Source organism: Cryptomeria japonica, chromosome 6 (genome assembly GCF_030272615.1).
Source record: "Cryptomeria japonica chromosome 6, Sugi_1.0, whole genome shotgun sequence".
NCBI classification, from domain to species: domain Eukaryota; kingdom Viridiplantae; phylum Streptophyta; class Pinopsida; order Cupressales; family Cupressaceae; genus Cryptomeria; species Cryptomeria japonica.
The window spans coordinates 70609735-70630800 of record NC_081410.1 but is presented as its reverse complement, the minus strand read 5'-3'; the positions used below and the strand labels follow the sequence as shown (position 1 = coordinate 70630800).

Sequence of the window (21066 nt, the reverse complement as noted above, 5' to 3'; positions counted from 1 at the left end):
GAAGGAGTCTTCCAAGAAAAAACAAGGTGCCAACAAAGATCAAGCACCAGGTACTTCTTCTAGACCGGAGAATAGAACAATTCGAGTAGAAGAGTCCATGGAGTCGATGGTACAGAATGACAGACAGGAGGAAGGACAGACACAGCATGTTTCGTCAGATGGATCTCTCCAAGACTATGATTTAGAAGAAGATAATGAAGTAACATCTCCTCCCAGACAAGAAGAAATAGTACATAAAGAAATTCAAGTTCAAGAGACAAGATCGAATATCCCAGATTGGTTGAAGGAGAGATTGACCAAGGTGATCGTAATTGAGGACGAGGACAATGCAATTGACTTAGAGAGCCTTGTTGGACGTTCACATATGACAACAGAGAAGAAGAAGGCTACAAAGATGTCCAAGATGATTCGAGATGAGACTGGATCTAGAAAACTGCAGATAGCTACACCGGCAGCCGATAAATATGAGGGTGAGATCCTAGCAGAGGATTATGATATACAGACTTTTGAGTTAGGACCATCCACAGCAGAGCAAACTTTAGATGATGCCACCGACACATTTGAGGCATTGAAGGACAAGTTTAGAGAAGAGGTGGAAAAGAATAGAAAGCTTGACAGAGAGGTCGGTGCATGGAGGACATATTTCAGTCACATCAATGAACCTTTGGGACGTCAGGATCCAGTTAGATCACCAGTGCAGGCATTGCCCCTTCAATCGATCAATGAAGCAGAAAGATTCAGGAACCTGGTCCAGCGTACATGTAGTTGGATGGATAGATCTCATACAATGGCCATAGAATTTGTTACAAGGATGTCGAAGATCATTCATCAGGCTATCCAAGTTCTTGAGATAATCCACAGATTGATGGCAACAGTAGCTGCATTTGCCCATACCAAGGACGTTGTCATCCCTGTCTTGAAAGTAATAAGACACACATCCAGAAGAATTTTAGCGCAGGAGAGGATCTTAGAAGGTGATTCTCACAGTTTGTTTCAGTGGTCAACCTTACTCCATATAAAGAGTATTCTCTTCGAGGACATCAGTGTTAGATGTGGTCAAGTTGAGGAAGTGATCAATCCGATCCAAGACAGAGTATTTGAGGTACTTCGTACCATTCTTGGCAGAAGGATCGAGGTCGAGACAGATGTGGATATCCAGGAATTTGAGGATAGAATCAAGATCATCTTTCGCAAGGACGCAGATGTTACAGATGAGCAGTATGATCAGATGTATGCCACCATGCTCCTGATTGATAGAACTAAGGAACTTGAACCTACTTGGGACGCAGCTCTTCTAGATGCATTCGATCAGGTCATCCACTTAGAAGAGAGTATCAAGAATCTTCCCGAGATTCCAATCACAGAAATCGAAGGAATCGTGACAAAATTCATTGCATATGCTAAGAAAGAGAATTGGAAAGGGAATAAGATTCTAGATGAAAGGTTGTTACAGATGACATGACATCTTATTTCTCATTGGTTGATACCTCCTAGATTTTTGTGCCGAATTTAATATTTGGCTATGTATTTAATATTGTTCAGTAAAAAGGAGGTCATTTGTAACAAACCCTAATTAGGGTTTAGGTGTCATGATCTTGTCCGTTGATTTACTTTCAATCTGGACCTTTCATTGTAACTGGGGATGCTATTTATACCCCCATTTTTCATTTCATTTGATAATAGTTAATAGTCGAATAGTCAGATAAGAGTGCAATAGAGAGATTAGAGTTGTAAGCATTTTTATTTTGTAGCAAGATTGAGTCTTGAAGAGAGAAATTCAAGCAATTGTTGTATATGATGACTTGGAAATCAATAAAATATTGAAGTTATGGTGTTTTGTTGCAAATTTCTTAAGTTATCTTCATGGTTGTTGGATGTACTTGAATCACGCTCAATCAAAGTAGTTTGTTAGTTTGAAAGACTAAGTGTGGGATTTGATATTTGGTAGGATTCGCAATCCAAACCACTAGCTTCTTGCTGATTGTAGGAACGCCTTGCGTGGTCGACTGGAGAACATTTTGAGTCCCTAACCTTCAAGCATTTTCGTATCTAGGATATGTACCTTCGTAGTAGTGTCCTTGGTCTTTGATGCATTGAACATCATTATTACCTTAGAAGATCGCACTAATTTCAATTGAGTTGTTATCTTATGGCAAAATTGAAGTTGGTTGAGTCTTGCCAAATCTCGTCCATACTAAGTCATTCATAGGGTTAGGCTAGATTAGACTTCCTTAAACCCTATCCTTTTGCTTTTTTTTTTTTGAAAGTTCCTTTTTAGTTTAGTAAAATCTTCGAGCTTTGAATACGTAAGACCCCTTGGAGGAAACAGCAAATCACATCATACCACTAAAAAGCTTGTCCACACGTGGAGACCCCACTAAAAGAACCTTGGAGTCCATCTAACTGATCCTTTTTGCAGATCTTCAGCAGTTAGAGACTATTTTCTCAAGAGAGGATAAGATGCCTATTGGTATTTTATTCTGTGTATGATTGTGTACAAAATACACGTCAACAGGCAGTTAGACGCAAAATCAGACAAACAAGTTTGTGTCAGATATTGTCAGAGATTGTCCCCTCTAGCATGTGGTTCCCTATTGGAGGTGTACGGCTGGCAATATAAAATACCACTCATTCATTTGAGCATTTGCATTAATTAAACTGAAGCGATGTCTTAGGATATAATGTTCTCAAATAAATCATCAGAAGATATAATGGAATATTCATGGGATATAATATTATATCTGCACAAGTAACTAACTCCACACAGCAGCCCTGATAAATACGTATATTTGAATATGTCAAATTCAAAAATCTCAATTTCATAGCCTTTTGACCATATTATTATTATTATTATATCCTAAAAAATGGGCAAACTACAAAATGGAGAATAATAAAGAATATTTACGAAAAATATTTTTTGTGGAGAGGATAATTGTATTTATTAAATAATAATTAAAGGAAGTCTTTATGAAAGAATGTGATGGTTTGGAAACCATCCCTAAAAGGTAACATATGAATATGTTATGTGAGACTTGGAAAGGGATGGAGATCACTCAAGAAAAAAGTGGTTTGGTGGGCTATGGGTGTTGGAGAAGGATCGCACAGAGTGTCCAACTTAGGGTATAGAGTACACTTAGGATTGTGCTGGCCAAGGCTTTCTATATGTTGAGTGATTGCTCTAAAGCATGTGCTGTGCATGTTGAGAAATTACTCTGAAGCATGTTGATTTGTGCATGTTGATTGATTACTATGGAACATATGTTGTGCATGTTGAGTAATTACTCTAGAACATGTTGTGTTGTGCATGTTGAGTAATTGCTTTCAAGCATGTCATATTCTACATAAGAATGGTTTCCTCCTAAAGGGTGCCATATGTTAGCATATTATTTTATTAGATCATAGTTATTTACCAATCTGTTAGTTGTCAGTTAATCAATTATGTGGTATCAGTTATGTAGTTGCTTTGCTTAATCACTTTTTGCTATATATTTATTGCTGCTGCCTAATACATTCTAATTGCCTATTTTTGCTTCTATCTTATTAGTATCAAAGTGCTTTATGAAAGTCTTCTGCCTGTGACCAGTGATAGAATGTTTAGGCATTTTAGAATGCCTGGAGGTGTCTGGAACTTTTTGCTGAGCATATGATAGCAACCTGGTTGTTTTTGCATATTGATCTCACTATGCTCTTGCAACGCTAGACAATTCCAGCGATCAAAGTAATAAAATTCTAAAGTCAAAATGCTTGGCACTTGAGGCACTGAAATCTGCAAAGCTAAAATGGCATTTCATCTACATATGAAGGTGTTGCATATTGAGTTTGTGTTGTGCTGAATGAAAGATACTTCCTGGTGTTTCCCAAGCACTGAAGAGATTAATGCTATATTGCCATGAAGATTGCTTGTCAGTTTTTTACACAGTCCAGCATGAGACCCTGAGCCACATTCCAATATAGCATAAAGCCATCGAGTAGAGAGTAGAGTGATGAAGTAGAAGATATTTACACTAAAATCTAATTAAATGCTAGGTGCCCAAACTCCCAACTACTGTTAGACTGAAGCAATGGAGTATATACTTCCCTCTTCATGGTATTAAATTTGTTGTAGAAAGGAGGCATGAAAAGCAATCTATAAGGGAGAGAGTGAAGAATTGAAAGTGTGTTGTTCTATGAATGGTAGCTTGGAGAAGTTGCAGGCCTTGAACGTGAAAGAAGACAAAGAAAGCAAGGTGCAATTTTTTTAATGCTCTTCTAATTTATGTTTTGCAAAAATTAAAATAGTTATAAACCATTAAAAACTATATTTTTATTGCATATGAATATTTCAATTTGGGGAAAAGTATAATGTTTTTATATGAGACTTGGGAAAAAAAATTAGAAAATAGCAAACAATGCACCAAAGTGTCACTTACAAGACAAAAGTGCAAACTCAGCTTGAGTTTGAGAACCTAATGGATATTGTCACCGGGAACACCACTAGGCCCCCAAATCTGGGTGCAGACCAAACTAAGTCTGATGAGGCCGATCAAAAGACCAAACTGTTCTGAGAAGTATCAGGTGAGGTACAAACTCACATTATAACCGCCACCACTGCAAAAGACACTTGGGATCGTCTTATAACAGTCTATGAGGCCAAATATCATACTCAAATTTTTCATTTATAATGTAGGTTACATTGTCTTCAAATGCAACATGAAGAGAAAATAGAAAACTTTCTTAGAAGAGAAGCAAAGATTAGTACATCACTACAAGTATTAGGGGAAGAAGTCACAGATGACTCTCTTGTGCCCATACTCTTTAGAGCACTACCCCCTTTGTTTTGTGTGTTTGTCACTTATCTAAATGTGGCATTTGCAAAACAATCCTTTTAAGAGTTGGTTGAAATATCCCTTTGCCAATTCTGACCTTGAAAGTGCTGATTAAAGGCTCAAGGAATATTGGCAAACACTTTGCATACAACCTCTATGCTTGCTGGTTTGTGTATCAGTTTGCTAATGCTTGCTTGAAATGTTGTCCAACGTGATTTAAATGCTTTCCAAAGGATTACTAAGATGTCTAGGCAAAGAACTAAAATGTAAGAGCAATTCTTTTCTCTTTTTGAATGCATATAGATGACCCACACAATGTAAATATGCACCTACAGCAACTAGACATTAAGTCAAACAGTTGGCATGCAGACTGTTATGCTATCTATGAAGATTATAACCATAAGCATTACATCAAACATTTATTCAACGGCTTACAAACCAAATGCATTCCCAAAGGGATGAATAAGTATTTTTTATCAAAACCTGATTATAGGTAGCCACTGCTGAGACTAATCACGAGTTCAATCTGCTGAATATAAGCCACTGCTGGGACTGATTACAAATTCGAACTGCTTGGTTGAAAGAATGGCACGGCTAGAGATTAGAGAGTTGTACGGCCCGCAAATAATGTGCCCAACAATTAATGATCGCTGCCCAAAGTAATCTACTTGTTATCATCAGCAATCTACTTGATGCCCTTGATTGATCCTTCTCTAATTCGCACAAATGCGACCCTTGAGTGAAGCCACTCCAACTGCCACCCTCAATGGATATTTCACCACCTCAGAATAGCTGCAACACTGAAGAGTTGATGTTCTCCAATGGCTGGAAGTGCTGGAAACCCTTGGTTTCTTCCCACCACTCTACAAAGAGGAATAACAAATACTCAATCATAATGAATTCGATCTTCTCTTGGCACTCTATATATTTTTCATGAAAGGGTCGATTTCCCTCTAAAAAGCACCTTTTTAATTATTTAATAATATCACCAAATTCGCACTTTATTAATAATTAATATCCTCCTTGGTCTTGGCGCCTAAATAATTAAATAACATGGCCCCCTTTTAATGATGAATTGACCCCTCAACTTAAAGTGCAAATAAAAATTTTATAATATGCCTTTAATGATTAATTATTAATAAAGTATTACTTCATCAATAATTAAAATAACATAACTCCATAAATACTCGTTATTTCTCAATTCCATTTGAACCAGGGAGTCAACCACTGCACCTTCTACGCATCCAACTGCCTTACTAAAAATAGTAAGTGTCCCTCTCAAACAACCACTGACTTACTATAAATAGTACGTGTGTGAACGAAGAAGCAAACCATGGTGAGACATCAAACTCCCAAGAGAATAAGGCCCTCACAACAAGAAGAAGACAAAACAACCTGATTGTCGGTGTGGTCCATCAGGATAGTCAAATTCAAATCAAGAAAACGAAATGTCTCATTTGTGGAAGAAAAGGAAAAGATCTCAAAAATTGTTGGTACAATTCCTACGCCATTAGTGAATCCAATCATAGAAAGCCACAAAAGCCTTCTCAAGGGGGCAAAAAGAAGAAACCCGATTGGCAGAAAGTGCCAAATAAACAACATGGTAATGTTGCATCAATAGGACATTCAAATGAAGAGGATTTCTTGCATGCTACTGAAATAAAGGCCACCACTTCAAACAATTCAGCCTGGTATGTTGATTTTAGTGCATCCAAATATATGACAAGTGAACAAGAGTGGTTTTGTGATCTCACTCCATCCACTTCCTATGGGCAAGTATCCCTCAATGATGACACATCATATGAAGTAAAGGGAATCGGAGCTATGTCTTTTCCCCTCAAAACTCACCAGTGCAAATTTACAAAGGTTCTATATGTCTCGGGGCTCACTAAGAAACTTTTTTCAAGGGCCAACAAGATGTTTCAAGGGTCAACAAGATGCTTCAAGGGTCAACAAGATGTTTCAACTTCTTGATGTCACACATGAAGATAAGCCCCTTGCGGTGAAGACTAGTGCATCCACAACCCTTTGGCATCAAAAATTTGGTTTATCTTCTTGCATTGAGTAAGAGAAGTATTGTGTGAGGACTCCCACTCATGCAAAAATCAAAAGTTCTTTACTCACATTGTATTGCTGCAAAAAAACATCGTGCTCCCTTTCTTGATATACAAAATAGACCCTCCAAGCCCTTAGAATTGATACACACTGATCTATGTGGACTGATGCCATTAAGTCATAATAATGCTAGGTATTTTCCACTCTTTGTGGATGATTTTGTGATAAAAAAGTGGGTTTATTGTTTGACTCACAAAAAACAAGCACTTGAGAGATTCCAAGCATTTCAAGCCCCTGCAAAAAAGTCATCTAGTCATTCTCTCAAAGCCCTTCGCTCAGATCGAGGGGGGCAATTTACAAAGAGTTTTCAAACTACCTTCAAGAGAATAGGATTTAACGACAATCGACCACTGTTTACACACATCAATAAAATGGTGTTGTAGAAAGGCATAATCGTACTATTGTTGAAATGGTGCAATGTATGTTGAAATATGCAAATCTTGCTCCTACATTTTGGGTTGAAGCAGCTCACACAGTAGTATATCTCTTAAATCGAGCACCCACCAAAGTGCTTGAACATATCACCAATTGAAGCTATTGACACAAAAGTTTGCACCCTTGTTGAACACTAATGCTCAACAACCTTGTGAAAAAAGGAAACAACCTCCAAGTGTGAGACCTTGCACATGTGAGGTTGAATATCCAGAGAAGGTCGGCTTCCTTTTCAATCAGAATGCAATGTTGGACCAATTCAACACTTGTAAAGGCTATTCTAATTATTTGCAACAGAAAAGGGAGAAGGAATGTTGAAGGGAAAATGAAAGATGACAAGCCAAGATTGACAACCTAAAGCATACACAGTTTCCTATCCTAAATTAGTCCTTAAGACATATTTGAGATCAAAACTTAAATGGAGTACTGAGAGGGACTGTAATATCCACAAACAATTCTCATAAGCAAAGTTCATACAACATATAGAACAAACAAAACAAATTAAGAACACATTCATAACAAAGGCAAGATAATTCGCACAAGGTAAATGAGCTTAGAAAGAGGTAAAATAGCTAACTTTATTGATGCAAAGGTAAGGTATCATTACAAATACAAAAAAAAAAACAATTCTATATTAGAATGAAAGGAGAACCCCAAGAAAATCATACAAAATTGCCTTTATAGGTCAAGCATAACTTAGATAAAACATTGGGTTTGGAAATCTAACCAACCAAGGTTATGTTACAGAGAGAGACCGAGATCATGAATCAGATGGAAGAACTAATGGTGCACACTGGAGCAGATCCCTAGAGCGCAACTACAATCGATGGAGACAGAAATCCACAAAAAATTCAGGCACCCTTGGCAAGAGATGGCATTTGAAGTCCCCTTTGTTAGGCCAAAAAGTCCTCTATGCACCAAAAATGAGCATGGGCAGCCCTGGGAAACATATGCAGAGGCTGGAAAGAGTAATGTCGATAGTTCTGCATCAACTAGGAGTGGTTGGAACATATCCGATTAGATATGGCGTGTCAATAGGACATGCATTCAATTCGACCTGATAGGTCGACAACCACCATGACAACCATTTGAAAACTAACGTTCATCCCAAGTTTGAATTTTGGTCGCTAGACCTTCCCTTCGCGCGAAATCGAATGACTATCCCACACATGTGAAACTTTGTCATTGTCACCATCTAGGCCAAACCCATCATCAAACCATATTGGACATGTGGCAAGATCTTGAATGTAGGAACCTAGCTTTTTAGGTCAAAACTTGGAAATTCTTGATCGCGATCAAAGCAGGTCAATGGTATCAGTGCAAACCCTAGGTCCCCACTCTTAAAAAGCAAAAAGCAGGCAGCCCTAAAAAATAGGGAAAACTTTCTTAAAAATAGCCATACCGAGGATTGGGCTAAAAATGCCAAAAACGAAACTTCCTAAAAAATAGGAAAAAGCAAAAAAACAAACTTTCTAAAAATAGAAAGTTGTCCAAATTCATTCAAATCAATTGCGTTCTTCATCCTTTGGCCTTTCTAGGCACTTTGACGGTATCTGGACTCTGTTATCACTCAACTTGCAAAAACTAACTTCCAATCTCTAGGACTCGAACCGTTCAAACTGAGCAAGGCTTGGCAAAACTGAAGCGGAAGGCCACGGGCACTAACAAAAACCCTAGAAAGCAGGAAAAGAGAGGGTCCCCATTTGCAATGGGGCGATGTGTGAAAAAGGTCACAACAGATGGCTTCTACAAAACTATCCTGACGAGACTCTTCCTGGTATGGAGGACTTTCTTGTCTTTGACCTCTTGGCTAATTGGGTTTGTGTGAAGCACTAATGCTAAGTATATCTGGTGTTGGAGTGTTACCTGGAGGTGGATCCACTAGATTTTCCTATGCGAACATCTCTACCTCTTGTACACTAGAAGAACTTGTCAGTGACTGTACCCTTTCTACCCGTGCTCTCTTTTGCAGAGGTTCTTCCTGTTGCACTTCTTGTTGAACTTCCTAAGGAACTTCCTACTAGATATCTTTCTTCCTTGTCATCCTTGGCCTCTTCAGAGCACTTTTGCTTTTATCAATCCAGAGTTCTTCTTATGCCTGGGCCTGTGAAGATCCTTAAGTTATTTCACTATGGGAATCCAGACTTCCCATCAACTAATATGTCAAATGAACATTTCCTTCCGTCAACTTCCTTATCTGCCGATCAACCCAGTGCTTAGTGAAATTAGCACCGGTCTAGCCAGGATATTCAAATCGTCAATTTCGGGCTCCGACTAGTCTGGCAATTGAATGGGCTGATCTTTCACATTCTCAAATTCAGGTTGCCTTAAATCCGAATCCTCCTACACCTGATTCAGCACTTGGTAAATTTCACTTATCTTGATGGTGTCAAGGGGCAGTCTGGAATGCATTTTCCTCCGGACTTCAAGGTCATCCTTGGCACTCGCCCAATCATCTTCTAAGTGAAAATTGTGTATGAATTTCACACCAGCAACCTTTCTGATTTGGCGGTAAGGATCACACTGAGCTCTGGATGTATAAAATGGCAAGCATTAGAATGATAACTCCTCTGCTACACTCTCAGTTGCTTCCACACCTGGGCACATTTCCATGTAATTGATCATAGGTTGTTAATTGCCTCATGAGCTCCACAAATATGAATTTGTCGGATGGATACCTTGGCAACTTATATGACTGGAATGAGAATCCCTACGTCTTGATGTAGGTGAATTTTGGAAATTGTAAGAACGTAGCTCCATAATTCTGAACCAAGGCACTTGCTTGTGGCAACACCCTTATGTTCAACTATTTTTGCATTAGCCGCATCAAGTACATAGTGAAGGTGTCGTTCGCCAACCTGTAAGAACTAACATTGTGAAGATGTAGCTAAGGATAACACTCATGCACTTTCAGTTGTGCTAGTCCGCAACCCATGATTCCACTTGTTGGCAGACCATCAAATCCTCACCTTCGTGCAAGCATATAGATTACATAAGAGCTCGTGAAGAAGGATTGAGACTTTCTTTCTTTCAAGTTCCTCAGTTGTTCGTGCAAGTAATGACTAATCAATCTGGCCCAATCAACTAGCCCGTTTACATTCATGATCTTGCCAATGTAGAAAAACATCCATGTTTCAAAATTCACAGTATGTGAACATCCCATTACCCTGCTCAGCATCTTTATCAGGTCCACATATTCCTATTGAAACTCAAAGATACTGAGTCTTTGGCATTTTGGAAATATGCAGCCTAGGCTTCAGCAACCACTGTATGTTGATCATGTCAGCAAACCTGGCAGGACCTGTGTCATACACTGCTTGAGATCCACTAATAGTCATGTACATCATGGAATGGTGTGAAGGAATTCCAAAAGCTTCACCAATTGATTCTAAAGTCAATGTCGCCAACAACTTGCCATCTAATGTTGAAATTGTCTTCTCCTCCGGATTTTAATGCTTTGCACACTCCAAAATCAAATTTGGACATTGAATAGCAAGAGGAAAACCAGTTGCGCAACAATTCTGCTCTTGACGAATTTGGCAATTGTTGGTGATGGATTATCCCCTGTTGTTCCGAACATTCTGATCTTGAAGGTAGCCATGTTGAATGTGCCTAAATTTGTATCGTCGATTTCCTTCCACCTGGAATTCATCTAGGAAATAGGAAGGAAGCCCTTCATCTCTGCCTTGATCAGCGCTTGCCTGGTGATAGTAGCCGCCTTGCTTGATTCCGCCATCCTGAAAAGCACCTTGAAAATGATGAAAATTTGACTAAGTATGACATTTCTTCACTTCTCCAATTCTTCTTTCTTAAATCCTGCATGTGAGAAGTGAAATGCTTCTCCATGCTTATATAGAATTCTTCAAATCGTACTGCTAAGTTGGGAGGCATTAATTTGGCAATTGAATTTATTATGCGTCATACATTCCCAATCATTGTGCCATGCAAATGGAACTTCCCTTGTAATTGAGTTCGAATTTGGAAGTTTCTCTTAATGCACTAAGTCATGCGTCATACTTAAAATATTCCTTTGCCAACTAATTAACTTTCCATTCTTTCAAATTTTGGAGAGAAATTGGAATATTCTTCAAGATTCGCCTGATTCATCATCTTAGCTTGACTTTTCCTGCTTCGGAGGGAATTTTCCATGCTTCTCCAACATCTCCTATATTTTAGGAATCCTCCTAAAATTTAGGAGTCGGCACCATGATTCTGATAAGATTTCCATGTCTAAAATGGAATTTTCGAAAATTTTCTTGAGGGGATTTTTGCTTTTCATTCCTCCTCGACCCTTGGATTTTCATGCCTTTGACAAATTTTCGAGTTTTCAAGCTTAAGCATGGAATTTACTATGTCTTGGAATTTCATCATTTCCTTGACTCTCCCTGACTTAGCCATTTTAACACTCCTCTCTCAACCAAGGCGCAATTCTCCTATTGTGAAGGAATTGTTTCATTTTGCAATTTCCCTGACGCCTTACTTTTGGCGCCTTCCTCTACCCTAGAGGCGCTATTTCTCAAGGAAGGAGGAATTCGTGATTTTCAATATTTTCCTTCATTGCCCCTCTTTGGCACCCTCCCTGAGTATTGGGCGGAATTTCCCTTAGGTCAAGGAATTCATAATTTTTTTAATCCTTCCATGCATCCATGAAGAATTTTCATTCTTCAATAGAAAACCCTCTGAAACCCTTGTCTCAAAAAATCCATAGAGCAAAGCAAAACAGTTTCAAACAGAGTTCCCAAACTCGCCGCGAGTCAGGCGAGTTCGCTGAGTTGGCGAGTCGAGCCAAGCTCGGCGAGTTTTGCCGACTCGGGACTCGGACTCGACGAGTTTTGACCATAACTCGCCTGACTCGCGAGTCAGGCGAGTTATGGCAAAACTCGCCGAGTCCAAGCTCCAAGACTCGGCCACGACAGGTCAATGTTTTGATTTGTTTTACAAGTTAGTCTCTCCGTCAGGATTCATATATGGAATATAACATTTAAGTATAAGTTCTTATACTTTAAGTTATATTCCATATATATTGTCAGGATGTTTGAGAGTGGTTTCGGACCTCCATGAGTTATAATGCAAAATCTAGTTTTTGGAGGATCCTTCAAATTTCCAGACTTAGTCAAATTTCAGGCCATTTCAGGATTAGGATGACATTCCAGATTTTTAAGGCAAGTTCACTCTGACCTTGATGTAAGGGACGGGACCTAGGAGACCTAGGAGGACACTATGCATTCAACCAAGGTTTGATTTAGCAACTTGAAGCGTGACCAGATAGTACACAAAAACCCTAGGAATGATCTAAATAACCCCTAATCACTCAACTGACCTAACCTCCTTCACTCCACCTTGAGGAGATCCACCTGATTTGATGACCTTTGAGAAACTCAATCCCTTCAATGCAAAGGCTAAGACACTAAAACGACCAACAACAAAACTAAAAGAGCTAACCCTAGAAAGCAAAAAGTGGGGGTCTTCATTTGCAATGGGGCGATGTGTGAGTACCTCACAACAGGGATGTTTCTTAAAATTTTGAAAAAAGGGGGTGAGTTGGGGACATTTCCTACCTGTCCCCACATCCCAAAAAATCCCCCCATGGGGCACAAGGTTATTTTTGGCAAGGGACATGTCTCTAAGGAGCATATTTTCAAACCCTTCTGGCCTCACAATTCCCCCTTCCATCCAACATATATATAGCCTAAAAACTTAGAGGTCCAAGAAAGACCAAGGTCAACTATAGTCCCAAGGTAAAACCTAAGTTCAACAAGCACACTATTTAAAGCTACCATACACAAGCACTCCTTACAGTTTCCAAGTGAATCTCATGATGTCTCATGTTGGTGCTCCCAAAATTTCAATTTGGCCAAAGAAAATACTAAACAAAAGCCTCAAACAAGTAGATACTCTACCAACATGCCTTTCATGACATAACAAGCTAGCACACATTATAATTGGGCTTTATTCAATAATGGGTGCATGAAACAAGTTTTAAATTGTTAAAAATCTCTTAATTTCAAGGGTTTTTTAATTTTGCCGAGTCATTGCCGAGTCGTTGCTGAGTCATAGCCGAGTCACGAGTCGAGTCGACCTTGCCGAGTCCGAGCCGAGTCCGAGTCTGGGAACTTTGGTTTCAAATAATCAACAATAATCCATTTTGAATTACTTTTTTTCATATTAAATACAAATTCCAAGAAAAGTACTCCCAACTTCATATTAAATACATTTAAATGTATTTAATTCAATTCCTATAGTTTAATTAACCTTTTGAGCATCCAAATTCATTTAAGTGATTTTAAAAGTCACTTTATAATATTTTAAGTGGTTTAAAATTTTAATAGTCACTTTATGACTTTATAATATCCATTTAAGTTAATTAAATAACTTAACCACTAAAATATTAATCTCCCTCAATATTCTGTCTTTTAACATGTCGTCAGAAGGTGGGGTCAACACTGAATAACCCCCATGTGTCCAGGTGCCCTGACTAAAAATATCACAACTGCTAGATTGACTTACTATAAATAGTAAATCCCTCAACTAAGCCCATACACTGACTACAAAGGCCCTGGAACTAAAACCAAGACTGAACTGAGGAAGTGGAACTGCCACTAAGACTCTTTATCCAAAATGTTAGCCTACGAGAGTCCAAAGTAATAGGCTAACCCATCAGTCACTGAAACTGACTAGAGTGGGGACATCACACAACATACTTCCATAGGGGAGAATTTGGATCATTTCTTTGTTTTGATTGTTGATTTATGCCAATGGGGGAAGAGGCATATGCCATTCTAGTTCCTATGGCAAGAAATAATATGTTCAAATCAAAAACAAAAACAAAATAATGAAAAACAATTAATATTTCATATTTGACAATTTGTGGAACAAAAATAGCTGAAAAAAATGTTCAAAAACCTACCTCTTGCAGCCAATGGGAGCTTGCAAATGTGTGGAAATGATGTTGCAACACTTGTTGAAGCTTCAAAATCAGTCTTCCAACTCCTATTTGATTTTGGAAGCCAAACTTTGTTCACCCTTTCTTCAACTTGCTAGCAAAAAACTTTTGTTTGCAAAACAAATGAGGAGAAATGAGCCAATTTTATGTTTAAAAAGCCACTTTTAGGGTTTTATTATCATTTTTTAAGAGGCGGATTTCAAAAAAATGTGTTTTGGTTATGTCGGTCGGTCGAGTTCAACCTTGGTCTACCTTGGTCCGCTCGAGCTCGACCTGAGTCCGCCCGGGTCCATTCTAGCTCGAACCCGACCTGTGGAAAACGTACCCTGTCTGGACCACAGTTGGACCGGACCAAGACCAAGGGGGTAGAGAGCCAAACCCGATAACCTAGATTTTAGCAAGTCATGGATAATTTGCTCTAACCTCATCAATCATTGATTCCACCAAGTGTAGAGTGACTTGCTCAAAGGGTTGACTTGGTGTTTTCTTTCCTTTTATCATCACCTAGACCTTGATTGATCTTCATTAAGCACTTCACCTTAGTTGATTAATCATTACTCCTTGATTGTTCCTCACTTCTATGCTCTAACATAAGGATGTCCACTTGCTTGCTTGATTGTTCATCACACGTAAGATTCACTCTAACCTGACCTAGAGGTTGCACTATGAAGCATTGCCCGGTGATCATCTTGACCTCTATTTATTACTTAAGAATTGAGAGCTATAACCACTCCAATCTGACCTAAAGAGAGCTTGACTGCTGCTTGACTGCCTAACTTGATCGCAACCTAACAACAAAGGCATTGCATCTTCTCACAAGCAAAAGGTTAAAGATACCAAAATTATTGCAAAACTAGACAACTAAGCTAAGACAACTACACCACCAGCAAAAAAAAAGTGGGGGTCCCCATTTGCAATGGGGTGATGTGTGAAAACATCACAACAAGAAGCTTTAAGAAGGAATCATCTAAAAGGAGAAAGGTATATATAGTTCTTAAAGAAGAAAAAGAAGGAATCTTCTAGAGAATTTACATAAAAAACAAAACAAAAACTTCAGATAAATTACATATTTACTAGCCCATATGAATATGTCCATTATTTACTCCCATCTTAGAGAAAATTTCCTTGATTCTTGTTTTAGTTGTGCAACATGCTGCTACAAGACTCATTGGGACAGCCACTTAGCATAAGTTGGCAATAAGCCTTTCTGACCAAACAAGTAAGCTGTAGCAGATTTATGCCTAGTAGTGCATGGGCAAACATCAAGAACCTCTAAACATAGTCACTCACAGAATACATTCACAAGATCAAGTATGCTGAAGAGAAAGTTTAATTGAAAATTATTTTCGCAATCTATTGCAAAATTTCATAAGGCCCATACTGTTGACGTGTATTTTGTACACAATCATACACAGAATAAAATACCTAAAGGCATCTTATCCTCTCTTGAGAAAATAGTCTCTAACTGCTGAAGATCTGCAAAAAGGATCAGTTAGGTAGACTCCAAGGTTCTTTTAGTGGGGTCTCCACGTGTGGACAAGCTCCAGTGGTATGATGTGATTTGCTGGAATCACAAGGGGACTTACATTGAACTTCCGATCTGCTTTGCTGGACACAGGCTCTTACTAACTTAGATTTGGAAAAAATGGAAAAAGGATAAGGGTGAAGAGAGGATCTAATCCTAATACTAAGAATGTGGGAGCAATGATTGATTTTTGATGAAACTCTAACTAGGTCTTGTTTTGACATCAATGGAACATCTACACAAGGCTAGTGCGATCTTCTAGGGAAGCTTTATGATATTCAAATCATCACCGCACGCATAGATACCATCCAAGTTGATGCATATCAATGAAGAGGCGACAAATTGAAATTGAGCTTAAGCTGAACGATTCCAGTCGACTACACAAGGCAAGTTTGCAATCAACAAACTGCTAGTAGTATGGATGTACGAATTCCACCATCAATCAATCACATTCCCTCCATTCATTTAATCATCTACCATCTAAGATTGAAGACTCAACAAGAAACCATGCAAATTGCAAGAAAACGACATATTTCACCATTACTTCAATGAAAATGGAGTTTGTTTACAATCAATGGCAACAATTTCTTGCCTTGTCCTCCTATTCTACTCTAATTGCTATTCTATCAATTATTTACAACTCTCTCTAATTCTATCTAAAAAATCCTTTTTTACAAAATGAAATGCCTGGGCTTATATAGTGCCCACAATACAATTTGATGGCTTAGATCAATTCAAGATCAATGGCCAAGATTTTACAATGAAAACCCTAATTAGGGTTTGTTACAACCATTACATAACATTTAATGCTTGACCAATGATAAAATTGTATTGCTTGGACACATGTCCCTTCTAGAAAAATCGACCAATGGATAGCCGGGGTAGGTACATCGAAGTTTGTGCCACCTTCCATGAGTTAAGTACATTGAATCTGGACATGCTGAGGTGGACTTCACTGACTGGAGGAGTGATGACTGGGATGCCACCTCATCTGACACTTGAAGCTTGCTAGATATTCAATTTGATGTCGTTGAGAGGCTATCTTTAATTAACTCTTGTTCTAACTCCTTTTGTCCTTGATGTGCAGGATGATGTACCTCGCCTTGGAACGCTGGATTGGAAGAGGTCGCCCTTGTCTTGGCTTGATCGTCCTGGCGAAGACCGTCCTTGATCCGGCTTGATTTTCCTTGAAGAGACCTCCATTTGATGCCTACACAACATTTCAAAATTAGTAACATGATTTTGCAATGAATAGATAGAGAGCAAATTTTAGGAAACTTAATGATAAGTCCTTTATTAATCATTTCCTAAAAACAACTGAGCTAAGGCAAAACAAAATTTCAAAATCCAAAATTAAGGAAATGACGATCAACGTTCAAAATCAAAACAATAAATCCATATCGTCATACCTCTTTGAGAGCTTAACTCTAAAATGCAAAATAAAGGAATTCGCCTAGGCAAAATTTGAAATTCGATAGTCTTGATGTGATCTTCAAAAGAACGTTCCTCTTATCAACTTCGCCACCCTTCAAGTCTTGGATGTGATTTCCTCTTCAAGTTAGCAATTTCGCCATCTTTGATATGTCTTTGACGTCCTAGGCAACTTCGCTCAAATGGAAACTTCAAGTTCGCCTCTCCTTTGGATAGTAGTTTCGCACCACCTTTGATTGAATTCGCTCCTCTTCTTGAATGATAATTTCGCCCTTCCTTTGTATGAAATTCGCTCCTCTTTTGCCTTCTCCAAGTTGCATATGAGAGATGATAAATGATGGTGTGAAAATGAAACAAACACCTTCCTTTATAGGCGCTCACCTTCATATTGACCTTAGGCCGACTTTTTGCGAAATATAGCAATTAAAACGATTTTTAAATAAATAATAAAGGCCGACCTTGACAAAATAAACCCAAGCGCTCCCTTTTGATTTTTATTAATTAATTAATCAATTATTTAATACCTTGCGTTTTTTATTTGAGAATTTCGATTTTAAATAAAGGCAAAATAATTAATAAATGTCTAACGCCATATTAAATGCCAATTTAAATAAGATTTTCAATTTTTAAATCGATTTAGCATTTAAGGAAATTCGAATTGTTTAATTTGGCGCCAAAAATATGAAAATAAAGGGACGTACCTCATCGCTCTGGTCCCTTGGAGAGGGACAGGAGCGATCCATGATCTTGGTCTAGATTCTTGCGTTTTCAACGTTTAACTCCTTTACTTCCACGTCCCAAATTGATCATCTGGTGGTCCTTTCGAATTTGAATGCCTTTCTTGTGCGAGCAAATGCATCTCATGATCATTATCGCCCTGGTCCCTTGGAGAGGGACAGGAGCGATCTCCATGTCTTCATGTTCATCTTGTATCTTTGACCTTCGAAATATCAATGTTAGTGTTCTTTTGCGCTTATTCCCATTTGCTTTTATTATGTGTTTGGATGCATTAAAGGGACCATCGCCCTTGTCCCTTGGAGAGGGACAGGAGCGATCCATTATTTCTCCTTGATCTTGGCGATTTTTAAACTTCGATCTCCTTTGCAATGTCCTTCAAACGTCGTTCTTCGCACTTCCTAACCTCGCTTCGCCTTGATCTTTGAAGGAACGTGAGTGTTTTGATAGTATCGCCTTGGTCCTTGTCCAAAGGACAGGAGCGATGTGGGGCCTTTACACGATTTGGCGATGTTTGGACGTTCAAAACTCTTGTTTATCACCTTGTTGTCATACCATGGACCCTCCAGAACATTGCAATATATTGTCCTTACGTGAATTTTGTATGAAATGATCAATACATCTAATATCGCTCTGGTCCCTTCCTGAGGGACAGGAGCGAAGTTCATTATTATGTGCTTGTTCTTGTTTGTACCAACTTGCAATCAACTTCATTGCGTGGAATGACGTCCTTTCGACCTTCTTGGTTGCTCGAAACTTGTTTGCCTTTTGAAATCTACGCCATTATGTAAATATCGCTCTGGTCCCTTCCTGAGGGACAGGAGCAAAGTGGGTCTTTAGAGCGCAAATCCTTCCATGTGATGACCTTTACAACCTCGCGCTTGATGGAAATGCCTTGAAATGTCTTCGCCACCCTTCGTCTTGACTTGGAGCGGTCTTGAACTTTGGAGGAACGACCTTGAACTTGCGTAGAGAGTATTATCATCATCATCGCCCTGGTCCCTTGGAGAGGGACAGGAGCGATCCTTCCCTTGTGGCCACTATCTCACTTTGCCTGGTTCCAAGTTTATATTCAACGGACTCGTCCTTCTTCCCTCTATTCGTTCATGCCTTGACATCATTTGTAACTTTGCAAGAAAAGCAATTATATCAAAAATCGCTCTGGTCCCTTCCTGAGGGACAGGAGCGAACTAGGCATTTAGCACTGGTATGGACGTCCAAAAAATCTTCAAATTATATTCAATGCGTTCATCTCATGTTTTCCCTTGTTTTTGAACGTAAACTTGCCTTGACCCTTGTCTGGATTTTGCAAAATGGAGGAAATCGCTCTGGTCCCTGGGAGAGGGACGAGAGCTACAAGGTACCTCGCCCTGGTCCCTTGGAGAGGGACAGGAGCGATTTAGTCAATATAGGTCATTTTCCTTCGTTTTTGCATCTCAAATTATATTCATTTGGCAAAGCATCTTCCTTTGGACGTCCTCAAATTGCTAAGTCATTAAAATCTTGCAAGGACGAGGCGAAATTTGATTCATAGCTCCGGTCCTTCACTGAGGGACAGGAGCGATTTTCCTTCTGGAGGCCTTTCTGTGCTCATGAAAATCTTCAATTTATATTCAATGGAAAGATCTCGTCGTTCTTCATCACTTCAAACGTAAAATTTGTCTGGACTCTGCAAGGATGATGAGATATTTGAAATTGAGCTCCCGTCCTTCACTGAGGGACAGGAGCGATTTTGCTCCTACAGGCCAAAATAACAAGATTTTTCACATTTTAACACTTCACGAGGCGAAAACAAATCAATTCCAATGCCCAGGATCAAAATTCAAAAAAGTCAAAATTTGGTCAAAATATTCAATCAGACAAAAATTCATATTGACGGTCAACACTTAGACAAGTTTAAGTTTTGCATGAACATTCCAATTGAAAATTAGACCAATTTGGCAAAATCATTGCATTCAAAATTTGCATTCTAGAAAAGAAGCGCAGAAGCTCTCAAAAATGACTGGATTTTGGCTTGAAAAGGCAAAATTTAAAACCCTAAGGCTTGGCCCTAAATCCAGACAACTAACAAACTAACAAAACCCTAGAAAAAGCAAAGTGAAAACGAACAAAACGAGCAAAAAACATGGGTCCCCATTTGCAATGGGGCGATGTGTGAAAACGTCACAACACATACCAAATAGGTTTGTCCCTATGATTCTTCTGAGATCTAAATCATTGTGTTAAAACACAAACCTAAAAGTACCAACTAATATTAATCTTTCTTCCAATTCCATGTAGTTCCTATGCAACTTCTAATTGAATAATAAACCTTGATTTTAAATTAAACAAAAAAATGAAGATAGTAAATGTCAGTTTTGGCACGATGTTCGACCTAAAAACCTAGCCCAATGCAAAATGTATAAACTGAATATAAATTTTTTATTGTTGTGAACTCCCATAAAAAGTTATCTCAAGAAAATCCATCATATATATCTAAAACAAGCATTAGATAAGATTATGCACAAATTCAAATACAAGACTAACAATAAGCTAGCTGAAGGTATGCATCTTAACCACAAATGAAGTTGAAGAATATAAATATGATACATAAGTAATTAAACTTACCTGCACCAATTGTGCCAACATAAGTGCTACATAAAACCGTCGACATACACGCAGTGTCTGCTCTATTGAGGGTGTACTAGAGCTGTTTTTCCTATTTGCAAGTAATCGAGAACTCTTATCACGAGGGCTTTTTCCATTTCTAGATGATTTGTCATGTTGCAAAATAGGAGCCCCATGTGCCATGCGCATTAAAAATGGCTCCATAATCCCAACCCTATTGCCAACTGCCTATCAACAGGAAAGTAATTCAAAAAAGTGAAGAACTAAATACATTTAAAAGCTTCTTAGTCAGGAACAAGATTGTTAAAAACCTTAAATATTCCAACAAGTTCAATTCAAGAGAGACTAACAATGCATGCAAAAAATATTTCAATGTGCTTGGAAATCAAACATGTAAAACAATATGACAACAAATTAGCTGATTATAATATCCCGTTAACCTCCAAAACTATGCTAAAAATCTAGTTTTAATC

General features: G+C 38.5%; 1 protein-coding gene across 6 annotated transcripts in view; it reads right to left on the bottom strand.

Annotated features, from left to right (window-relative positions):
* The window catches only part of LOC131064206 (helicase and polymerase-containing protein TEBICHI), a 156577-nt gene that overhangs the window by 41301 nt on the left and 94210 nt on the right, over positions 1-21066 (bottom strand). For all 6 annotated transcript variants that reach the window (XR_009358149.1, XR_009358150.1, XR_009358148.1 and 3 more), the window contains exon 15: positions 20594-20821. Coding sequence is in view for 3 of the 6 variants with exons in the window: in XM_059207156.1 (XP_059063139.1) it covers positions 20594-20821 (228 nt within the window). In the remaining 3 variants the exon portion in view is untranslated. The remainder of the gene's footprint in view (positions 1-20593; positions 20822-21066) is intronic.